The sequence below is a fragment of the Haliotis rufescens genome, unplaced genomic scaffold, assembly GCF_023055435.1.
Source record: "Haliotis rufescens isolate VD_foot unplaced genomic scaffold, xgHalRufe1.0.p SCAF_7, whole genome shotgun sequence".
Classification (NCBI taxonomy): Eukaryota; Metazoa; Mollusca; class Gastropoda; order Lepetellida; family Haliotidae; genus Haliotis; species Haliotis rufescens.
Window position 1 is genome coordinate 20,656,481 of NW_025964361.1, and position 18,383 is coordinate 20,674,863.

Below are 18,383 nucleotides of genomic sequence, written 5' to 3' on the forward strand. Positions count from 1 at the left end.
ATGAGTGGAAATTTGTATCCAAATGTTTCTAATCACTAGATTGATCTAACATTTCTGTGTTGATACTGTTATGGGTGTTTTTCAAGATTGAACAGAAAGAGAGATCTTGAAGAAAAATTGTCATCGACTTTCAGTGGTATAATGAAGCTTCTACAAATATCTTCTACAGCAAACTGGCATACATTAATTATTTAAAATTATTCTGCATGTTCTATTTCTTTCGTTTCAGCTCCCTTGCTGATGACCTACATGTCAGTGATGACAGTGAAACAGAGCAAGTATGTATGAACTTTAATATCTGATATTTACATGACACGACAATAAAATCCTACTTGACACAGCAGGGTCATTATGTTTGTCAGCCAGCTCTCCCTAGGGATTCGCCTCATTGTTTTCAGGGAAATAAACATGGTAAAAGTCCATTCCACATGATAATGGCTTGCTGTCAAATGTTTTTGTAATTTCATGTAATGGATCAAAATGCATTCATGTAAAGTAAATGGATGAAAGAAAATCTATCATGTGTCATTTTAATGAATAATTACAAGTTTTGGAAGCCTATTGCTAGTCTGCAGTATATTTTCCAAATATTTAGAAAAATGATGGAAAATGTGTGATGTTTTTGTCTGTTGTTACAGTCCATGGTCTCATCATTGCATTAACAGTGCAGTACATCATAGGGGTTGGAGTTAGATTTTCTTAGTTTCTGTTGTCCATGGCTTTTCTGTTATATATCAGAATTGAGTAATGATGACTTGATATGATATGTAGCTTGTTTGGTCAATAACATCCACAGGACATCAATGTAGATTTTAAAATGTTGAACTTGTTAGTCAAATTGTATGAGACACTGTGATTCAATCATTATGCTTCTGTTCTATTTCTGTACTTTTGCCCACACATTATTTTCAGTTTGAAGTTGTATAGGCGTCAGGTGTCAATGTCTATTTACCAATCCTTCTGCCTGCAGTAGGATTAGGAAGGTAGCATGCAAGTGTGGCAGATTAAATTGAAACGCATGCACCCACGCACGCACGCACGCACACACACACGCACACTCACACTCTCTGCATGTTTTTTTATTTTACTTCAGATACTTACCATGACAACATGTGAAATGTTCTATAATGAGAGGTTTGAAACATGACTTGAATTCTCAGTGAAACTGTAGTTATGTTGTGTTCTGTAAACTAACGCCAACAGTCATATATGTTTTTTTAAAAAAGCAGTAACAACAGCAATGAAACTGTGGTTGTTAAAAATATATATAACCTATTGTGCCAAGCAGAGGGAAGATGATGTTGCAGTACACAAGTTCAGATTGCCCACAAACCTGTGTGATAGTTACGGATGTCATTGTTTTTCGCGGTATCAATGTAACAATAACGTTTTAACTCTTTCATCACTGGCTGCCCCAGAGTTATGTCCCTTGAGACCCTGCAGTCCCTGACACTGACAAGGCCTGTACACTGGCCTCCCTGGCAGTATTATTGGAAAATCACACTATCATTTTTGATGCACTTTTTCTACCAGAAACTTGCTTTTAATATACATTTATCATATACCATTGTAAAGAGGATTAAGTATACTTTAATATTCTTTATTGTTATTGTCTCTAACCTTTGTTATTTTCTAATTACAGGTGTTTACAAGTGAAATAAAACTTGAAAACACTGAAAAAATGAAAACAGACAATGAATTTTGGCTCAAATTGTATTAAAAATCACAAAAATAAATCACAGATACAAGGTAAACATAACACAGTGGTCTTGTCATCTTGGACGGCACAGGTAATCCCAGGTGTTACAGGTAAATTCTCTTCATGCACATCTGTAAACAAATAAACAAGTTTACAACTCTTGGTACTGACTTTGTTTTCTATACTGATGTCACATATTACTTATGATACACTTACAGCCTCTTAGGTAAACTCGTTAACACAGGTAAACTTGTTAACGCAGGTTAACTCGTTAACACAGGTAAAAACACAAATATTTGATTTATTTTGTTCTTTTTCAGGATTTGAAACAAAAATTAAGTTTTTAAGTTTTTAAATAGTAATTTATCACATTACCTGAACATTGAACCACAGCTACTATAAGAATGACATCACAGAGAAGATATCACAGATTGATCTGAAAGGAGGGAAAAATTGTAAAAGGATGGAAAGATCGTAAATTCAAGTTCTGCAAATATACAAGTTGTGATAACATATTTACAATACACTGTTATTTACAACTGCATAATAAATTAGATGAGTACTTTATTACATCAATTAATAAATAAATAATCATTACAGTTACTAAAATTTAAATTAAGATGTAAAAAAACAAGAAAACAAACATGAATATGGAAATAAATTTTATTCAAATTGAGTGAAATATAAGGACATACGACAAACCGGCAAACTACAATTCGGATTGCGATCAGAAACTTAAATTTAAAAAAAAAGAAAGAGATACGTCATGCCATTCACCTTTGTTGTTGTTGTGATCACTCGTTCACCTGTAGGCTGCATTCTCATTCGTCGCACTGATAATCTGTTCAAACACAGAATCATTGTAAAACAGTTGGAAAAAGTCAATAGCACGATATTTCACTCACCGTGTCAATATATATTCTTGAGTCCGGTCGCCTCTTCAAAATCCCTCATGTCTCCACCGTTCTTGGCGCGGGGGGGGGGGGGACATCTCGTCGAAACAGTCAAAATCTTCACCAAAATCTTCACGAAATTCCCTCTCCCCTTCACGTAAATTATTCAAATCAAACACATTATTATTCCCGATAGAGTCGTTGTTAGTCATCTGATCGCTATCCGAATCGTAGTTGGCCGCCTTTACGCTAGATTTACGATTCAAGCGAGAAAAATACCTGTCGCGAAAACAGGTGACATTCGCGATTTTCGCGCCAAAAAGACTGGGAAATTCCATCGAATGACGTGTCAATCACGTGTAGATCTTGTTTCCATATTTAGAACGAGATTACACACGAGAAAGGAAGTTGAAAGAGCGATTTTGTAAACACGGTCGCGCCGCCCGATTTATCGGGCAGCCGTGTCTGGGGCTTGGACAATAGCCGCCCGATTTTTCGGGCAGCCGGGTCCTGGGACACGGTTTATGCTGCCCGATAAATCGGGCAGTCGGGGCGAAAGGGTTAATGTCAGTGCTCTATCGATAAAAATGTATGAATATTGATACCAAATTCATAATTCAGTGCCACAGAAATGTTTACAGCTGTTTCGATGACCATAGATGAACTATTAGAAGGCCATAAATTCAAAACAAAAAGAATGGCATGATTTTTCATCAGTAAGTATTTTGATCTTAAAGTAAATACTGAAAACTACCCCACTTGCTGACCCAAGCATTGGGACCAGGATGATAAGCCAGTGCCTTGTTACTCCTGACCTGTGTTGAATGAACATTGGACATGCAACATTAGTTATGTAAACTGGCCCAAACACTAATTCTTCACATGTTCAACAAAATCTTATCTTCACTCCTAAAACTTGGCTATGGAAGGGCATAAGGCATGTGATGGGTTTCATTAGATGGGACTCATTCATAATTAGTCACAATGAAGCTAGCACGGCAGGCATTCTGTGATATGATTCCTCCCCATAGGCTGTTGATTATCCTCATTGTTTAAGAAATGAATGGCTTGTTAGTTACTGAAATGAGACTAGCTGGTATTTGTGCATCTATCAGGTCCTCCATGACATTGTTTAAGTGGTGCTAGTTTCAAAGTTTGTGTGGGGGTGGAGTGACTTGTCACAACTTGGGCAAGGGAGACTAAAATAGATCTTACATTTAGAAATGGATGACACTTTGACTGGCAGTCTGATGCAATAGAGGAATAAGTTACTTTCAGCTTGTCTGGACATTTTGTCCCACTTTAATTTTTCAGAGATTTTAGATAGATATGTCACATAAATTAATCTGGAATTGGAAAGAAAAACAATGAGACAGCATAAATTGTGTGTCTCCGCTGCTTTTATTGATTGAAAGGAATGCATTTTCTTTGTCCTTGAAAGCGGAATCAACATTACGTTAATCATTTGGATTGCACCTTGAAAAATAATGTTATAGCTAGATTTCAAGATTACATTGACTACCCATTGGTATAAAATCTAAAGTTAATATTAATTTCAATGGAAAAATTTGAAGCAATTTGTCATTAATCAGTTGAGTGACAAGTCTCAGCTGGAGAATACCATTAGTGGCAAAACCACTGCATGCACAAAAAAAATGGTTTGACAAAGTGATGAATGATCTTTTCATGCATGTTGGTTAATAATGTCCTTTGTAATTTCAAAAATTTGCTTGAATAGAATAGATCCCCAATGCCTAATGCATGTAAAGCTGTGCTAACAAGAAAATGTGATAGTTGTGATGTTTGACAAGGCTGATCATCTTTGTACCCCAATGACCTGGGAGGTTACTCATTTATCAAGCACTGATCTGCCTTGTTCAGGCCCATTTATTGCTGATTGAAAACTAACTTTCACTCATGCTAATACGCTTGGCTCTTTTTGTTTCTGGAGCAGAACTATGAAATCGCCAGCAATGTCTTTTTGGAACTTTGCACGTTTATTCACTAAGTGGTATATTGAATTTGGCATGATTTGTACATTCTGTCCTTTGAAGAACATAAAGTAAGAACTGGTCTTGAATCTGGAGCACCTTCGAGGTTTTAGGGTAGATTGAGTCCAAAGTACCACCAGCAAATGAGGATCAGGATTAACTGTATGTGCAAGCTGGCTGATTGTGTGTCATTGGAACACCACAGTGTTGATGTTGTTCATAGTCATATTGCTGACTGTGGCATTATGCACATTCACTTGTGACCAGGGCAAAGCTAAAATAAACCCTTAAAGATATCCTCATTAAACTTAGTGGGGTAGGTAAGTGTTGCTTTTGGGTCTGAATTGTTTTTGTCTTCTCATTTTAGGGGCAAAATCAAAATTATCCTTAACATATGACAGGATGGCAACAAAAATACTCTTCTCACTACGGTATAAATCCAAAAATTTGGTGGTTGAATGACAACATTCTTTGTTAAATTCTGCAGTAAAAACATAACCTTTTCCCCCTAAAAAATTAATACAAACTCATCTTTCAAAACCTCGAATCCAAATCCAAAACAATTAATTCTGCTAAGTATCATTATAAACTGTTATTTGGTAATACATAAAATTATGCCAATAAATATGCATAGTGTCACTGCTATTTATTTCTAGGTTAGATGTAAACATAGTTTATCTTGTCATATTACCACAAGAACATTTATGATGAGAATGATTTGCAAATGTCATTGCAGGATTCATATTTTGTATGTTGAATCACATGTTCAATTTTTGGGGGCATAATTCAAGTGCAAAATTTGATAATAAAGTTTGAAGGAAATTTTTTGTATTGATTGAATAAAAAGTGCACATTCCGAGACTTTTCTGCTTTTCTAAGTTGTGTTTTCTGCAAATCTTTCAACGGTAGTGCAATCACAGAATTTGTATGGGACTGCTAGATGGCAATATTGGATGTTTCTTTCACAATATTAATTTACCTAAAGTCTAGAATTAGCTTTCAGTCTAGTTTTGAAACACATTGTGCATTAGTTCTCAATAATGTGAAAGCACAGTTTTGTGAAGAACATTTCAAATTGTTTCCTAATGTTAGATAGAAAAAGAGTTGTTAATATATTTATGTTGTCTGGTTTCCATTCTAATGTATGAAGATGCTTGTTGAGATTCACAAGACATTCACTGTCTCCAAATTCTGCTCTCTAACCAGACTATTTTGTCATTTAACATGGTAAACATAATACTTTGATATGGGAATTTAATGTAAATAATATAGTACATATCTTTTTCAAAGCCCATTTCAAATTTTTTTTTTCCGTTTATATTTACAGTTTTAATAATGGAATCATTTTTAAAGAAGGCCATGATGTGTGGTGGAGTTTTTTAACAAGAAATGAAAAGCCTAATATTAATAAATTGTACATGATAGAAATTATAATGTTAAATATAGACAAGAGAAATAATATATCAGTATTGTCTGCCAACATGAAAAGTCAATTGATAGGTTGTCTCACAGACAGGTATGTTCATGTGCTAATAATTGTTTGTAAATTTAGTGCTAAAATGAAGAAATGTGGAAAAGGAAATTGTGCTATCCTGTTACGAAAACCACTGGAGTTATGTGTTATTAAACTGCTACAAGATATCCCAGCTCAATCTTTGTTTAGCAGCTGGGTTAGCATACCTAGCATGGCCACTCAAAGGGAGGGGTGATAGCTGGCATGACACTCATTCAAGTGACAAAACACGAAGATCATAGTCAAAATTCCATGTCACTTTCCCAGTTTCATTTTGTGCATGCTCTATTTACTCTCAGGCTCAGCACAAGCCCCTGCAATTACCCCACCCATTTAATTTCTGAGAAACTCATACCACCCTGTCTCCCCCTTTGGAGGAAATGAACGCGACCACATCTCATATTTTTAGTGTGGCAAATGACTTGTTCTAAGGGCACACCGTGACTGTGTTGTGGATTTCCGGCAGAGTTTCCGATTCAGGATTACTTTCTATGGGGAATGTTTGTTAAAAATGACACTTTGTTCCTATCTTACCTTCAGGTACCCATGGATATCCCATCCATTAAAGCCCCAAGCGTGATAGCTACTAAGAAAAGGTAAGTCCTCATTCCACCTTCAAACCATTCACATTTGTTTCTATGGCGACACAAAACCATTTAGGATAGCAGTTACTTTTACAAGCTCGCTGTTTACAAATGTATGGTAGACTAAACAAGCTTTACTAACCTAGGAAGAGGAAGAAACCCATAAGGTGAGGTAAGTGTTTGTTGATGTTTTTGATCCTGCAAACAATGACGGAGGTAGACCACCAACTGACTATGCCAAGTGGTGTACTTTTGTCACAGTATGCCTTGTGTATGTGAGTGGACACACACTGTAGGCTGTACATACTATTATAACTGTGTGATAGTCATAAATCCCAGCTGCTTCCTTTGTTTATGTTCAGTTTCCTGTAATAGATTTAAGGTCAAGTTGCTAGACAGGCCTGACTACACATCTTTACTGCTGATCGTAAAGCTAGGCATTCATACAAGTTAGACACAGTGCTTGCATATTTGTAGGCATTTTGAAGCCATTTCAATTTTGATTTTTGAAATTAAGAAAAGATTTCATGGTTTAGGACCTTGATGATGTATTATGTTATTTTAGATGAATTTTTTATTGTATCTCGTATGTTGAACATTAAGTAATTATGCTTCCGTATTCTGATTTTTCATGCTACAGACAAATGTAACAGTTAAGTTATGATTTGTTGGGGAGGATTATGTTAGGTTATGGTAAAAATAATGTCATTAACTATTTAACTTGTGGATGTCTTTATGACGGAAGAACAATTTTAGTGGTACGCTATGAAAGTTGTCTGTTATGAATCTTATGATAGTTTGATAAAAAGATTGGTTATTGAAAGGCGATACATGTTGCTTGTGGCAAGTTTGCCTGATGAAATTGCGGATTATGATCTGTAGAATAATAATCAATATTGTCCTGGTTGCAGCAATGGCTAGCTTGTACATTTAGCATGATTGAAAACTACACCATATCAAGTTGGGCCAAACTCATCTAGATATCATGACTAGTTATTTGAATCTGATAGTTTCGGCTCAAAACTGGAGTATATGATGGAAAATAGCAATTTACTTGCAGCGTGTCAGTTTCAACAAGATATAATTTGTATTACGCACTATACATCACATTTGTTAAATATTGATTACCAAATGTCGCCCAGCCATTGTGGATGGAGACAATCTGCAGGGTTTCAAATAATTTTATGCAGCATAATAAGAGAGTGTTTCTGTAAGAGATGAATAAAGACAGTTTACACCTGACACCAGAAATGACATTTATTAAACCATAGCGAATGGAAAAAAATACTATGACGGTGGTGCTGTATGTGATCTCATACCTGTCCACTCATTCAAACAAATAATAACATTTTTATATGTAATATCAATATGCCTCAGAAATATATGTCTTATGGTCAGATTAATTCCAATATAACATTAATATGATACTGAAATTTTACCTCCAACTCACTTCCTGAAATTCTTTTTTTTTTGTAATCTTGTGAGGAACTGGTATTATTAATTTGTATGTTGAGATGATTATTAATGAATATTAAATAAGAAATCTCCCTATGAGGGATCTGGTGATTTGGCAGCCCAGTGGCTCCTGTGCATGATGTCAATCACTGGATTGTCTGGTCAAGACTCAATTATTTACAGACTGCAGTAATATATCAGGAATATAGCTGAGTGCAGCGTTAAACAACAATTAAACAAACAAATGTTCAGTTTGATTAATTTTATGCCAAACAATTTTTGAGTTTCATTTTTGTTCATGCAAAAAGCCTGCCTCTGATTTCTGACATTCTTTTCAATTTGTGAAGTCCAGTCTTGTATTCCATGTTGGGATATTCATATGAAGTGGAAATGTAGGTTCTTCTATGCTGTGATTTGGCAATATAGAAATAATTTTGTTCTTATTCAGGGTCCATTAGAGTCACAACCAAGGCTATGATGTGATTTGTTAGCAACCAGTGCCAGTTTAGAAGGTGGTAGTTAATTTCATTGGTGACATTAATTACAGACATCTTTCCTTTTAGTATTTATGGGTCAGGGCCTAGATTTTCAAAATGATGGTAGCCTAAGATAAGATATCGCAAGATTGTCATAAATCTAATATAGACCCATACCTGTGGTAAGTTTATTTTATCTCCATCCAAGATACACAAAACATACCTTTTCGATAATTTGGGAAGGAAAAAAACGGAAGGTGTCAGCAGGCTATGGTAGTGACCGTGACCTTGACAAGGAAATACATATGATCAAATACGTTTATATAGTATATTTGTATAAAGAGTATATTTAATGTTTTTCTAGCAAAAGTAATTGTATTTTGTTTCGTTTTGAAAACAACACCAAAGTTATCTATTTTATTGAAAGAAAAATAAAATATTTCATAACAAGTAATTAAATATTGTCTGTTGAATAATTGCATTCTTTGAAAACAGGTGATTAACGCCATAGATGTATTCCATTGAGACTAACATCTAGTCTCTGAAATAAAGATATTATAGAGAAAAAAACAGTTGTTCAATTATCTTAATAAAAATATAATAAAAGGGAGCCCTGAGACTCATTTTCAGTAGTAATCTAGACTTGCCAAACATTATAGACTTGCATGGGCTGTATTTGATATATATTTGTATCAGGGTCTGTAAGACAGACTATATTCCATTAAATATAGCAATTTATGGATATTTTGACAGCAAAAGTTAAGCACATAGTTTCATATTGTATTGTATTTTCGAGAATGGTGATTAAAAAAAATCAATAAAAAAGAGGGTTCCCATGCTAGTTATGGTTTTTAATATGGTCAAAAAGTAACGTATTTTGAACAGTCCAAAATTCACTTTCCAATATATTTTTTGCAGAAAATGTTTATTGAATGAAATTTATTGATCAATATAAAATAGACATTTTCACAACAATAATCTTTGAATTTTGCGGAATAATCAGTTTAAGCTCTCCTTAATTCAAAGGGATAGAAAAGGACTACATTATATGTATGTTCATGTTAACTTGTGGCATTTTCCATGAGAACATAACTTGACAATTCCTAAATTATCTCCCTCTGTAAGTGAAAATTAATGTCACTTTCAAATTTTGATAAAAAATATGGATCTAGATAGAATAAAAAGAAAAATTACACCTTCTAAAAACAAATAGCTTGATATTGTATTTGAGTGCTTTTTTTATTCGTGAAGTATATTGGATATGTAAATAACAAAAGAACCGTAAATTGTCATTATAATTCGCTTGTGGTTGCACTGCTTCCTGAACAATTTTTGTTTTGAGTGTTTCCAGGTATAATGTTGGTGTTTTTTCTATAAACTTGACTTTTCATGTAAACACGAAAAAAACAAGCAGTATTGTGATTTGACTTTGTACGCAATGTGTTGACATAAAGTACTGCACGCTCGCGAGAGGATAATTTGAAGGGAATATAGTGAAGTATCTCTTTTGCACATTATTTCAATTCTAATAGCTATATTGTGGTAACACAACACTTATTGATTGGGTTTGAAAAATGCCTTTGCATGGCACACGAATAGTAGTCATCTTTTATCATAAGAACAAAACGTCTACATGTAGGACATATACAGGATAGTACGGAATGTTACTCAAATAGTTGCGTGGTAAACAGTGTGACCTGACAATGTGATCCTGAATTCCGTGTCACTTCTCCATGTGTATTGCGGAGTGCAGCGTTAAACAACAAACAAACACTTCTCGATGTTGTTATTGCTAGTGGCTAGGAAATCCACTTGACGTCACTGGGAAACACCCCGCCTTTTCAGTCTCTAACACAAATGAGTTCTCTGTCAGAGTTACCAAAGGCTCCATAGCTCTGTACGATCTGCGACAGGTTTACGATAGTTTCTAAAATCTATCTTATCTTAAACTTAAGATATCTTATCTTTGAACGCAAGTTGTTAACATTAATTGTAGCTAACATCGTTTCGAAAATCTTGACACAGAGATGCTTGCCTGTCTATATCAAGTTGATGTTAGTGGTAAGGGAGATTCTGATGTACCCCAATAACTGACATATCTCTTTAAACTGTCACTGGCATGGTCTGTTTCCAGATGTGCCTCTTTGTTGCTTCATGACTTTTCCTTCTGAAACAGACCGTGTCTGTGGTCTTGTGGTAGAGCATGGGCCTGGAGAGCGGAAGGTCAGGAGTTTGACGTTAAGAAATGGTACTTGTTGTTACCCTGCCTTGCACAGTGGCTAAAAGAAGGACTTGTAGGCTCGGAGTCTGTATACTGTGACTGAGTGGGGTATTCATGTTCAACTGCGGCATGGTATCTCAGTGGACTAGCACTATAAAATAAAGTGTGGTCTGTACTAGTACGCACACACAAAAGCACATCGCTATATAAGTGCAACAATCTTGAACGTGACATTAAACCCCATTTCACCTCGTCTCACCGCACATCCTTCTGAAACACACATGTTGAAAACATGAAAGAAATAATTATCTTCATGATGAGAAGACCCATGAAAATATTACCAATCTCAATAAGAACTTGCGAAGACATTCATCGTAATTGAATAAAGACAGTACATGAACCCTGACTGGGTCAATATCAAAGAGATTAAAATCAAATTGTATTGTGTTGCACTACCTTGAATTCAACTGTTTCCTTGAGTTAATTAGCAGTTATGCTGGTTAGAGATAGGAGGACCATATGATGTGGATGAGACTGATTTAACAGACAAAGACAGGTATTGATCTGAACCCCCTGCTTGGTTGGATTGACAACAGGGAGCAGTCATGTTTCCATAAAACAAGCATGCACTGGTTCAGCACAGGCACCTCCTCTAGGTGAACAGTGCTTCATACTTCACATACTCAATAGTACAGCCCAGATGCTGTTATTGTGTCAATATTCCTGTTAACTGGTAAATCTGTCAGTTTACTTGATTAATGTCAATGACTGTCATGACCAGGTCATATCTGAAGATGCTGGTTTTGGATGTACTGATTTATTGGCCGAGGTTACAGTTTAGGCTTCTCTATTATTGAGAGTATTGTGTTTCAAAAGTATGTGATTACTGTTGTTGCTGATGTTTGAAAAGCTGTGTATATGAGCAACCAGTGTTGTCAGTGTAAATGTGTGCTTGAAGCGATACCAGATGACATGACAGGCAGCCAGTCATGTGTGGGTGTAAGTGTGGGAGAGAAAGTGTCTTGGAGTAATGGTGCTAGGGAGTCAGGGCAATACAGAAGGCTTGGGTTGATTTACTGTCAGAATGGATATGTCAGGCAAATAGATGTACTTGATCACCATTACTACCAAGGAGGGAGATATGTAAGGAATACCTTCACATTACTAGTGAGTAAATTATTGTTAATATTCAGTATTTCAGATTATCAAGGCCCCCCCTAATACCTAGTTTTTAAGGGAAATGGGAAAGGGAAATGTTCAAGTCACCAGTTTCCTGTCATAGACGCCAGCTAGATGATTGATGTGGTTGTGCGTCATCCTATCACAATGGCCAGGATGGTTGGTTGTGCTATTAACCACTGGATTTGGTGGGGGTGGGGGTCTAAAGAATGCAGACATGAACTGTATGTGACTAGAAAATAAGAAAATTGCAATGATAGATAATCAAGATATTTTCAATAGAACAATTCTAAAGACATGCTAAAATTCTGTTTCTCTATTAAGGTTACACAGAATCACATTAAATGTTGCATTGTGTGATAGATTATCTTATCAGAAATGTTTTCTTCAGAATATGCTCTTTGAAAAAATGCAAATATTTCTTTTTTAATTTCACAGGTTTCCAGGTGATAAATTGCTTAATTGGTTGAGTAGAAGAGCGAACATGATTGGTAAATTTTGAATATAAACATATAGCAGAATCCCAGTTTAAATTTAAACATATTAATTTGGAACATTATTTCTTATGTACTTAAATGTACATGTATATTGTCTGAATTATTATTTCATAAGTCACAAAATTCATAATATTTATCTAAAACATGGAAAAAGCTGTTTATTAAGAAATTCAACATGGATTAAGGTCCTGTATGTTTGTAACAATTTGTCTGGTATATGTGAACATAATAATGAAAGATTGACAAACAAGTATTACATGTTTGCTGATGACAGTCCCTGTGTGTCCAAAGAAAATATCCCACCCACCTCCTGTCTGCCCACTATCTCTTCATGATGGCTGACAAACTCACTCCACCATTGCCGCTGACATACATGGCATATTTACATTTCTCTATGTTTAGCTCTAAAATGCATGCTCTTATCACTCAGTATGCTTGTCAGTATCCAGTTATGATGTAGAATATTATGAGCTTTCATGTGAAACTGAAAGCCTATTCTTTGATCTTGAAAGTGCTGTAGTGAAATTGACCATCCTGCTGATCTGTGGTGTCATGGATGGAAGCTGACATGAAAGCTGTTCCTTTGCAATGTGAGAGTTGAAGTAGTAATGTGTTGTTCCATTGTCTGAAAGCATTTGTTTGTAATGTATGGATTTTCTTATCAGTTATGACATTGAATTTCCTTTTTAATGTTTACTATTTTGGAACAGTCTTCACATTTTCTCTTGGTTTATGGTGTTCATGTTTTAGCTTTCAAACATTTTGTTTAACAATTAACTCAATATTATTATTTGCTCCAAAGGCATTCATTGAATATTGTTTTGTGTTGTCCTTTACCTTAATGCTATGGAAAGTGAAGTCTTCAATATTATCATACTTATAATACATATTGCTCCTGAGACGTGTCTGTGTGTCCGGGACCGCCTCTGTGGTCCTGGCGCGTCATACCAAAAGACGTTAAAGGATAGTACTTGTTGTTACTCTTTTGGTGCTCGGTGTTAAGGGACCAAAACAAGGACTGGTTGGCACGTCCGTCTGTCCGTCCATAATCATTTCGTTTCCAGAGCGTAATTCAAATTTCAATATTTTTCTACAAATCCATACTGAAGTATGCAAATTAATCATGTAATTACATTGTCTGGTTATTAAAAGGGTTTATTGTATATCTGGACTTATGTTTGTAACTTATTTCATTAATTTTATTCCAAATTCCTTTTAATATTGTTTAATAAATTCGGTGAAATTGTGTGTGAAACGATCGGAAGATCGCACAGCTCACTGTTATTAACAGCAACCATGGTCAGATTACCGCTATTGACGCCTTGAAACGAACTTTAGTTGACGGAGAATGGATACATATATCATAAATGCCATACTTTGACTCATTAAAAATCATATTTGTTGTAGTTTGACGATTCTATGTCAACATGTACTTCTCGTGATCACATGCGTAGAGCCTCGACGGTGACTGATCCAATTGTTCCATGTGAACAAAAGTAACCGGCAATAGTGATCAGCTGCACCAAAGTGCTATGCTTTGGGTTATTATTATTTTTAAATTATTTAGTAAAAGCTGCAACTGAAATAACATATTGGAATATATTATTCCTGATAAAAAAATAATTTCAGATACAATTTTTCCAGATCTTTGCATCAAAATCCTTTAAAGTTATATCATTGGGTACATTTGAACCGAATCACTGGTAGATTCCAAGAAAAGATGTGTACAGCTGATTGCTGTTTCTGGCTTAGCTTACAAGAAAATCTGCAAGGTAATCTTAATCCCTGGATGTAAAACCAGACCAAAAATTACAATTAAACGGTAAATCAACATGTCTGGTGATTTTTTATCTTAAGGTAACAGTCAGATGATTTGTTTTTTTTAATATGTTGGGGCCGGGGGGATATGTCATTTTATGATGATTTTTGTTTAAAATGCTTCTGAAGATCCTTAAATTAAAACAACACAGTGGACTCAATCACTATTGGTGGGTTTTGTAGTGTGTTTTCAAATGGCAACTTATCTCAGTGACTCTTGCTCTGACAGTGAGAGTTAGTTCACTTGCTGCACACAGTGATGTACAAGCTGTAGTAGGGCCAGAGCAGTGCAAATATTTCCTGCTGAGTGTCAGTGTCGGAAATGTGTATCACATTGACCCTGCTTACAAGCATGTTGTCTAATTAGCATGTCTAGAACTGCAAGTTGCATGTGAATAAAGGTTGGGCCAGCAATTAACATTGGTTTATGACATTCCCAGGCTGAGAAGAATTCACTGCTTTGGATTTATGTGTTTCATACTTCGCTCCATCTCCAATTCCTTCACTGATACTTACTTATGTTGAAACAGAATCAAAGGACAGTTTGTTTTTTACCAGAAGAATAAGTATGTAAAATTTACTTTGTGAAAGGTTACGGTTTGTATGACATATTCCAGATTTGATGTTGTTCTCAGTGACTGAGAATACACATCATAACATTGTTGACTTGCATTTATTTTAGGATTGGAAAGTGTTGCCACACAGTGGAGAACATGTTTGAAAAAGCCCCTTTCTGGTTTGAATTAGCATATCAGAGTTTGAGATAGAGTAAAATTCATGATGGCTTCCTCATCCTGAGCTGTCTTCTTGTCTGTATCAGCATGTAGATTACCCTGCACAGATAGATAGGCCAAATTGACTCTGAAACAAATAAGGATTTGCCAATGTTATATTCAATGAGATTTTACTTTGGATGGGATTGTGGAAGAGTGTGATCCATCTCAGTAGACATTTGCAATCGATCAACATTTGGAGGCACAGTAATCCCACTGAGATCTGCCATTTATCTTCATCCTCACTCTAAAAAGAAATACTGCCATCAAAGACCTGCAGAGATGAATAAAGTGAGCTTCCCTACTGCTTTAAAACATGGATTAAAGTTATGTAGGTGAAAAGCTATTGATTCAGCATCTATAAGGATGACTGTGTGAAATCATAAGTAGAGGTGAATTAAAAGTGAACAACGAATAGAATTTAAGGAAAATTTTTAAATATTCTTTGCAGACAACATTGTAAATAGCCATTTGAACAGGGTAAAGGTCAGTTCTCCATATATGTTACACAGCTAACTTCAGTCAATTTACATCAATGTTTGGAATATTTGAAAATCTACAAACAAAAACATTATTGTATGTCGAAATAAGAAAGAATTTCAATTCATTCTACAGTTTATAATAAGTTTTTCTTTTCTATCAACACACATACATACACTGATGTAGCTCATACAGACAGTACGGAATAATTTGTTGGTGAAACAAAATCTAGTTATGACATGAAATTACATAGCCTGCTAGTAAATACACTATATATATGGTATTTACCGATAGTTTTTGTGGTTGTTTATGCATCAGCTGGACAGTTATAGGTCAAAGACTGTGAGATCACTGTGATGAATTTGATGATTCCACCAGATTAGTGTAAATCCTGGGTAGTACGTGATTCTCATTCTGCTGGTGTTGGCACTGTCAGTGACACCAGATGCATGCCTTCTGATTGCATTTCCCTTAGGGCCTTGCAGGATTGTCCGGATAAACAATTCCAGCCAGTTAACCTTGGCCTGAAGTTCTTTGCAGCTCTGGTATCAATTATCCATTGACTTTACTGGATGTGTCATCACTCATCCACCCTAATCAATGTCTAGACAAGACCAAAAGAGAAAACACTAGTGTGAATACAGGGCCATCCAGGGTGTCAATTACACGTGAATTTCCCCTTACTGCTGGAAGTAAGTAGTGGGGATGGTATTCACTGTATACTCCAATAGTCATTAATTACACAGATTGACTGCTGATATGCCAATTCCATGACATTTTATACAAAGAGAACTTTACTTGGGCTTGTTTCTAACTTGATTCTGAAATATGCAATTGATGGTTGTACTTGTAGCAATGATTGGCCATTTCTTTTTGATAATCCTCATCATTTTATCAATTTTCTTTGTTACTCAGCCTTAAGATTTGGCAATCTACAGTAACAATGCATGCTATAAATGTACTACTGTTGTAAGGTTCTATAAACCAATTCATATCTTTGTATGGAGAGTTCTGGTGATTGAAAATACAAGAGCAGGTGTTTATGACACGCAGGAAACTGTTATCCTTCAAAACAACAGCTGTATGTGTCAATGTTGTGGGAATCAGAGAGAATTATCTGTGAGTATGTCATCTTACGATCAAGTCTCGAACAGTTGAAATAGTTCCTACTCTTCTGCACTAAGCTCTGTTGGTATCTCTTTCCAACCTCACATTTTCATTATCAACAAGATTGTTTTTATTTCAGTGTCAACAACTGCACAATGTGAGCATAGGGTGATTTTCATAAAGGATATGGACCTTGTGTTATGACATGTTTAAGAGAACTATTCAAAGAAACTTTTATGCTTCATGTAGTCAAGTACACTGGAGCAAAACAGACAGCTATGTGCAATCAGACACAGTTGTGCTTCATCCACTTGTTTGTGTAAGCTTGTGCATGGCCCACCCATCACCGACATAAACAATTCGTGTATCAGTTTGTTAATCAGCCGAAACCCTCTTGCTGTGGCTCTGTGGCTTGTTAGACCACCAAGCAGTTGTCTTGACCCTGTGCCAGGCCCCGCTGAGTGATACATATATACCAAAGAATGACTGAGTTCATGTAGCTTACTGGAATTATTTATTGTTATAACAGATCTGTGAATTAGAAGTAATTATCTGTGACTTTCCTCCATGATTGATTGCACGTAAGACCACTTTTTTATACAAGCTTTGCAGATTTTGTTGAAATGGGAAGATATAATTTAGACTTTGCTCCTATTTTTTATCCTGACAATGAACTGATGGCATATTGCACCCAAAAATATTTTAAAATAAGGACCCACAGAAGTAAACATCTATTAGGAATCAAAATAAAGTTTCTTGTTATTCCTGAATAGATATATAATAACTATAGGATGCATAGATGCAAAACAGTCTTCCCGCTTGATTTGTCAGGTTTGCATTGTTTTAAAGCAACAGCTGTGTTGCAGGCTCTCATAAAACATTAAACCATTTTTTGTTTTTTTTATACCAGCAGACATGTTGTGGAAGAGAAAACTGATTTTTAAAAATTAGAATTGCTTTTCTTTTTTTCTTTCCCCCCGCCCACCTACCGAGACGAATTGAAGAATGAAGTCTTTCCAAGGAGACATGACCACAACTCTGATCTCGTCATGCTAATTGATCACTTGCACATGTGAACACCTTTTGTCATATTTAAAGTACAGGCAAATCCGCTAAATGGAAATTGTATTCTACTTAATTTTGACCTGTGAGTCAAGGCGCAGTGATTTGGTGCAGGTGATTGACATGTTTAAGAATCCAATACCTCTCTCATTGAATAGAAAAAAAAGAATTCACTGAATTGTGATTTGATGTTTTGGATGATTTATGTTGCATGATCGTTTTAAATCATGTATTTCTGTTCAATATGGAAGGTATATAATGTGGGTGGATGATTGTCTGGAAGGGTCTATTTGTGCTTGCAAATCCATTCTGATGTTTATGTGTATGGCCCAATATGCTAATTTTCTCCAAACTAGATTCTTACTTGAACAGTGTGAAACAGTTTGTTTCAAGTATCATGTTCTTGTCAATGTGTTTGTAGGCTGTGGAGTTAAAGCATTTGCTCATCATGCTGAAGATCTAGGTTTGATTCCTTACATGTTCCATGTGTTAAGTGCATTTTTGTGTTCACTGCAGGGATATTACTGTAATATAATGTTATGCACTTTTCACTCACTCGATATGCTTACTAATTCATAAGACAGAATCTATGTCTTTGTTGAAGAAATTAATAATTCTTTTGTTCACATGACAAC

At 35.4% G+C, this 18,383-nt stretch overlaps 1 protein-coding gene and 1 long non-coding RNA gene across 3 annotated transcripts in view; one reads left to right on the plus strand and one right to left on the minus strand.

Moving 5' to 3' along the window:
• LOC124139821 (AF4/FMR2 family member 4-like) overlaps positions 1-18,383 on the plus strand; it is a 151,352-nt gene that overhangs the window by 84,896 nt on the left and 48,073 nt on the right. For both annotated transcript variants that reach the window (XM_046507173.2, XM_046507174.2), the window contains exons 8-9: positions 230-278; positions 6,637-6,692. In XM_046507173.2, coding sequence (XP_046363129.2) covers positions 230-278; positions 6,637-6,692 — 105 coding nt within the window. The remainder of the gene's footprint in view (positions 1-229; positions 279-6,636; positions 6,693-18,383) is intronic.
• LOC125376120 lies at positions 1,789-4,264 on the minus strand. Its single transcript, XR_007219032.1, has 3 exons — positions 2,477-4,264; positions 2,075-2,135; positions 1,789-1,830 (listed from the first exon to the last, which is right to left on the minus strand). It is a non-coding gene; the product is annotated as an uncharacterized LOC125376120 (long non-coding RNA).